The following is a 6,943-nucleotide window of genomic DNA, read 5'->3' on the forward strand; positions in this document are numbered from 1 at the left end:
ACCACCACGCCTGGCTTTAAAGCAGTAGTTTTTAAATGGAAAATATGTCTTACCACCTAAAAGTGATTACTTTTCATCCAGTTCTTAGAGTATCTGTACTGAGAATGTACACCAAAGCATCTTGACACTTAAACATTTTGTTCCAAACTGAATCCTTATGCAATTTAGAAAGTTTTCTAGGGCATGCTAGTGAGATGACTCAGCTTTTTGTTGGCCTTAAGTTGCCAGCTACCACAATCTCAGAAGTTTAAAAAGGTTAGCTTCTGGGGTTGGAGAGATGACTCAGTGGTTAAGAGCACTGGCTGGTCTTGCAGAGGACCCAGGTTCAGTTCCCAGCACCCATGTGGTGATTCCCAGTACTTCATAAAGCAGGTGTGGTGGCACATACCTGTAATGAATCCCAGCACTTGAGAGGTGTACATAGAATCAGAAGTTCAAAGTCATCATCAGCTACATAGCAAGTTTGAGGCCAACCTAGAATATATCAGACCCTGTCTCAAAAAAATATTTTAAAAATGTAAATGTGTGAATGTATAGGCATGTATCTCCATATATGTTTACTGCCTGACTGTACTGAGAAGGCTTAGGAACACCATCCTACTGCCCAGATCTTGGTCCCTTATTGAGAGTCAAACACAGGGCCTCATGCATGGTAGGTAAATGTTCTACTGCTGAGCCACACCCTAGCTTCATGTTTTAGTCTTTAAATCATTTGCCAATAAACAGAACCAAGGCTCTTATGTTGGGCCTGGGCAGAGAAAATACTTTAAGATGACCTTAGAACATCTTATACCAAAACTTACAGGCACATGATCAAATTGAGTATTATTAGTAATGAGACAAAATTGTGAGCCATTTGTATATAATGTATATAATGAAGTTGTATTATGATTTCTATGATATTCCTACCAAAGATGCAAATCTTCAATTTAATTACGAGGAAACGTCAGGTAAATACAAATGTAGGGAGATAATATTCCTGTAATTTTCACAAATTCTTAAAACTCAAGGAAAATCTGAAAGAGACTAAAAGTACACGACGAATTTAAAATATTCCAAACTGAATCCTTATACCCCCCCCCAAAAAAATAGAATCAGACGGTTAATACATGTCAATGTCAATTTCTTTTCTTTTTTTTTTTTTTGGTCTTTTTGAGACAGGGTCTCCCTGTAGCCCCAGCTGTCCTGGAACTCACTATGTAGACCAGGCTGGCCTTGAACTCACAGAGATCCGCCTGCCCCTGCCTCCCAAGTGCTGGGATTAAAGGCATGCGCCACCACACCTGGCTAATTTCTTTATTTTAATGGTTGTAGTAAGGTTAAGTAGGAAAACATCTTTGTAGGACAAACACTATAAAGTGTTTAGGATTGATGAGGCATCATTAGTCATCAACTTACCCTAAAATGATTTTAGCAGAAAAGAAAAGTTCTTTTTCAACAAGTTTGTGATTATTTCAAAATTTAAAAAGTATTCTAATCGCCGGGCGTGGTGGCACACGCCTTTAATCCCAGCACTTGGGAGGCAGGGGCAGGCAGATCTTTGTGAGTTCCAGAACAGCCTGGTCTACATAGTGAGTTCCAAGACAGCTGGGGCTACAAGGAGACCCTGTCTCAAAAACAGACAAAAAAAAAAAAAAAAAAAAAAAAAAAAAAAAATTCTAATCACTCTTAAGTGGCTACCATACCTTTTAGGTTAAAGACAGATTGGCGCCAGGCATTGGGGCACATGCCTATAATCCCATCACACAAGAGGCTGAGGCAAGAAAATGGTGAGTTTGAGGCTAGCCTGGGCTGTATAGTGAAACCCTGCCTCAGAAAAACAGAAAAAGAAATAAGGGAGAAAGATTATTTTAATCTGTATAAAGAGTGTCTATTGATGTCAGGCATGGTGGTGCACACCTTTAATCCCAACATTTAGGAAGCAAAATATCTATTGAGACAAAAATTGAAGGAAATTTTTATAAGATCTATATGAGCCTGATTATCAAGGCTTGAATTAACCAAGAGATTTGGGCTTATTCTAGAGGGGTTGTAGAATTGAATGTTCTTTAAGAAAAAAGCAAAGCATTCTTGGGTGTCTTTTCCTATAAATTTTTTATGCTTGAAATAAAATTTAAATTCACCACTTAAAGCTTAAAGTGAAACTTAAAGCTGTAGCTCTGTTTAGAGCACTTTCCTAGCATGCACAGGATCCTAGCACTGTAAAATGAATGAAATAAAGTGTAAAGTGGCTTTTAGATCATGCATTGTATAGCCATTGCCACAATCACAAATGATAATTGGACATTTCATCATTCAAAAAAGCCCAGCACCCATTCAGAAGTCACTCCTGCTTCCTGCCTGTGTTCCAACTCCTTGCAACTCCCAACCTGCCTTTTATCTCTGATTTGTCTGTTCTAGACATGTCAAATAAAAACAGGTAAGTTGTAATCTCAGTTCAGGGGGAGATCTCAATCTGAGGCTGATCTGGGTTTCTGTGCAGTCTGTACAACAATCTACGATCGCTGTTCTTTTGGTTTTGAATGAGTGAACTCTAAGTTTATGGCAAGCCAAAGTAAAAGACACACAAGGAGAAGAAGCAACAAGTAGATAGTAAACATCAAGTTAAGAGTTTATAACATCCGACCAAGATGGCTGGAGTAGCCTGATTTAGGAAGCAAGCAAAGGTGGCATCAAACCAGAGGCTTACAGACATTCAGCAGAAATTGACTGGTGTGCTAGATGTGATAGTGTTTGCTGGTACATGCCTTTAATCCCAGGCAGAGGCAGACTGATCTCTGAGTTTGAGGCCAGCCTGGTCTACATAGAGAGTTCCAGGGCAGCCAAGGCTACATGGTGAATGGTGAGAGCATGTCTCAAAAAAAAAAGGTGGGGGAAGTTGAAGCAGTGAACTGAAGTTCCCAGCTGAGCTGATTTTCTCCATGAGCGTCTGGCTTCTCTTTTCCACTGCAGGCATTTTTATACCATAGGATAAGCAATTGTAACCTTTGTTGGAAATAGTTTACCTTCTATCTGTCCTCAAGGGCACAATGTTTTAATACCTTTAGCTTCTTGCTGTTTTTCCCTCTCCTACTTAGAGCTATCTTGACCCAGTACAGGGCTTTTTGGAGAAGACAAGGGAGGACAGTCTGCTGTGTGGTCTAGGAAGATTCAACTCAAACTTCTGGCCTTAAGCAGTTGGTTTGGCTCAGCCTCTTCCATAGATGACAATATACGTATACATCATTTATTTACTTTAACAAAGGAATCTGAGCCAAGCTATGGCATGTATTTGTAGTCCCAGCCATTCAGAAATCTGACCCAATAGGAACTAGGAGTTTGGGGCCCTGTGCAACAAACAGTAAGACCTATTATGAAAAGGAGATGGAGAGGGAGGAAGGAGACTGAAAATATTACCAAAATGATTTGTTTCACTTTCAAATAAATTGGCAAAATTGTAGTCTTTTCTCACTGCATGTTAGTAGGATATCCAGGGTACTTTTCAGAGTGGAATCCCTATTAGAAATGTGTTCATAGCCACAAAGTACTTGAACTTAGGGGTGTACTTCTTAGAGTGATGCTAATGATGTTACCTGTTCTTGCTTCAGCTTTGGGACATCCGGAAGAAAGCAGCCATCCAGACATTTCAGAACACATACCAGGTGTTAGCTGTGACCTTCAATGACACAAGTGATCAGATTATCTCTGGTGGAATAGACAATGATATCAAGGTATGTTTGATGTTTATGTTATATTTCCCTCACACATATACACACAGAATGTATCAGAAGCTGATTTCTTAAAAAATATTTATTTTCATTTTATATGTATGATTGTATTGCCTACATGTATGTAAGTGCACCCATGTCATGCAGTGCCCACCAAGATCAGAAGAAGGCATCAAATCCCCTGGAACTGGAGTTACATATGGTTGTTAGCCGCCATGTGAGTGCTGAGAATCAAACCCGGGTCCACTGCAAGAGCCTAACTGAGCCATCTCTCCAGCCCCAGAAGCTGATTTTTTTTTTTTTTAAGATTTATTTTATGTGTACATATGAGTGCCTGCACATATGTATATGCATCACACACGTGCCTGGTGCCCTCATAGGCCAGAAGAGAGCATTTGGTCCTCTGGAGCTCGAGTTACATATGATTGTGAGCCACCATGTGGGTGCTGGGAACCAAACCTGAGTCCTCTGCAAGAGCAGCCAGTGCTCTTAACCACCAAGCCATCTTTCCAGTCCCAGATGCTAATCTTTTTAAACTTCTGTGATTGTGGTAGTTGGCAACTTAATGTCAAAAAGTAAGGTAGTAACTTGAAACTTAGTTTCTCTCCCATCCTCAAATGACTTCCTAAATCAAAGCTTACATTGTAGCTCATATAAATGCATCAAGATCAAGCAGTAAATTTGAAGTATGAAGTACTGAGGTGTGGAGGGAACTGTGGAAAATACAGAGTACCTTTCATTCCCTGACTAGACATTTGTTTATTTTTAATACATTTATTTATATATTTATTTATGTGGGAATACATGCACACTTGTGCCATGGTACATGTGGAGGTCAGAGAATAGCTTGCAGAGTTCTCTCCTTCCATCATATGTGGTGATCACACGCAAGTTGTCAGACTTGGTGGCAGGTTCCTTTACCTGCTGAGCCATCTCGACAGCCTCCCAAAGGCAGCCAAAGTTTTTTTTTTAAACACTACTAGTCTAATGAGATGGTGAATCAGTTTATGATTATCTACCCTTATCTCTCTTTTTGACACTTTAGGAAGGACGTTTTCTAAGCTTCTCCAAGAATTAGAGAACCTAATGGCATTAGAGAAAGGCAGTAGACAAGTAGGCCATACAGTATAACTAAAACTTTATCAAGTAATTGTCTTGAGTTCTAATCCTTCCACCATTTTCTAGTTTTGTGATGTCAGGCATGCTCTTTTAACTTCTTTAAGCCTCTGTTTTCTCATGTGAACAACTAAATTGTATGGTAGTAGCAACAACAGTAGCATCTACCTCATAGGGTTGTGAGGGTGTACTAGAACCACCAGCAGAGTTCCTAGACGTAGCATGAGCCAATAAATGGCAGCTGTTCTGGAGCCACAATTTGTGTCTACTTGCCTGTTGGCCTCTGAAGATCTGAGGCTTTTCCTTACAGCTGCCTTACTGCAAGCAGAGTAACCGTTAGGTTAATACTCAGCTTCCTGTGGTGATCCTGTCTAGATACTCCTACAGGCCCATTTCCTTCTCTTTGCTTTTACTAGATGAATGTCCTTCCTTTTGTCTGAAGGTAGTCCTTCAAGTGACAAGACTTCACCTTTCTTCCTACATCATACCATCAGCCTCTTTTCTATATTTTTTTTTTCCTTTTAGGTAGGCTCTTTTTTTGTTTTTTTGTTTTTTGTTTTTTTGGGTTTTTTTGAGGCAGGGTCTCCCTGTAGCACCAGCTGGCCTGGAACTCACTATGTAGACCAGGCTGGCCTTAAACTCACAGAGATCCACCTGCCTCTGCCTCCCAAGTATTGGAACTAAAGGCGTGCCCCACCGCACCTGGCCTTAGGCAGGTTCTTAATGTAGGCTGGTCTTGATCAAGCTTTCTGTGTAACCAAGAATAGCCTTAAACTTCTGATCCAGCCTCTGCCTCTCAAGTACTGGGATTGTCACATGCCTCCCCATACCCAGTTTATTTGATGCTGGAGCTTGAACGCAGGGCTTCATGCATGCTAGGCAAGCACTCTATCATCTAGATTGCATCTCTGGCTCACTACATTTCTTCTCAGCAGATAGGTCTGTTACAGAGGGAGCAGAGAGAATCATTCTTCAGCATCCTCTCTTATCACACTGTGGATCTTCCCTTCATACCCACACTTCTTGAAGAAGACTGACTATGGTGATGAGGTGATGATAATAACCTTGTTGTGAGTTGTATCCCCACAACTCACTGAATAGGAGACAGACACCCCTGATGATCATACCCACTGTCTTCATTTCTTTTTTCCCTTTCATTCCTCCAGATCTTTCCATCATGTCTAATAGTCTGGCCTCTGCTTCTGTGGCTGCAATTCTTTTCAAGGTCACCTGTGATGGTTAATGTTGTCAATTTGGCAGGCTCTAGAATTACCTAGGAGACAAGCCTCTGGACCTACCTATGAGGAATTCTCTTAGTTTAATTGAGATAGGGAGAGCCACCCTAAATGTGGGTACCATTCGTTGCGCTTCGGTTCTAGACTGCATGTGAAAAGGAGAAAGGTAGCTGAGCTCTAGCATTCATCACCCAATGAATGATTTCTTTGTTGATAAATTCGGCATCATCCTCTTTTTAGCCTTTTTCCCCCTTTTTACCAAAGTCCCCTATACAACAGACATGACCTGTCTTCCCAAAGCTCTTTGACAACAGCCTTAGCACTCTGCTAGCTTCTACCCCCATCTCATAGGCTATTATGATCTACTTACTCCGGGTATTTTTCTCTTTCCCTTTTCTTCCTCCTTTTTTTGAGGTCATACCAAAGGCTTTATGCATGCTAGAAAGTGCTCTACCACTGGCCTATCTCCCAACCCTGTATGGATTCTTTATTATATTTAACTGATAAATATTCATTGTACATAGTGTGGGTTTCAAAATGAGATATACTGTATCATGTACTTGACCATATCTGCCTTACCCCCTTCTCTTCCCCTCTCTGCTGTATTTAGTCTTTAAATCCCACTGTTCCCTAGGGGCTAAAAGTCAAAATGTCCTTGGGCCTGTTAGCAACATACTCTCTTCCAAAAGCCAAAAATATCAAAAGTATTTGTAGCTTGTATCTAATCCTTAAAGGATTTTAGGGTTACGTCTTCAGAGGGGGACTGTTGGAGGGGAGGGAGTGGGAATGGATTTGATCAAAACGCCTTGTATGAATGTATGAAACTCTCAAAGTTTTTATAAAAAAATTTTTAAAAGGCCATGCAAAGGGCGCTCTAAAAGTACA

At 40.6% G+C, this 6,943-nt stretch overlaps 1 protein-coding gene across 1 annotated transcript in view; it reads left to right on the forward strand.

Moving 5' to 3' along the window:
- Nucleotides 1-6,943, forward strand: part of Snrnp40 (small nuclear ribonucleoprotein U5 subunit 40) — a 33,093-nt gene that overhangs the window by 9,782 nt on the left and 16,368 nt on the right. Inside the window, exon 5 of the mRNA XM_008848264.3 lies at nt 3,588-3,710. Coding sequence (XP_008846486.1) covers nt 3,588-3,710 — 123 coding nt within the window. The remainder of the gene's footprint in view (nt 1-3,587; nt 3,711-6,943) is intronic.

This window comes from Nannospalax galili, unplaced genomic scaffold (genome assembly GCF_000622305.1).
Source record: "Nannospalax galili isolate Female #2095 unplaced genomic scaffold, S.galili_v1.0 scaffold111, whole genome shotgun sequence".
Lineage (NCBI taxonomy): Eukaryota > Metazoa > Chordata > Mammalia > Rodentia > Spalacidae > Nannospalax > Nannospalax galili.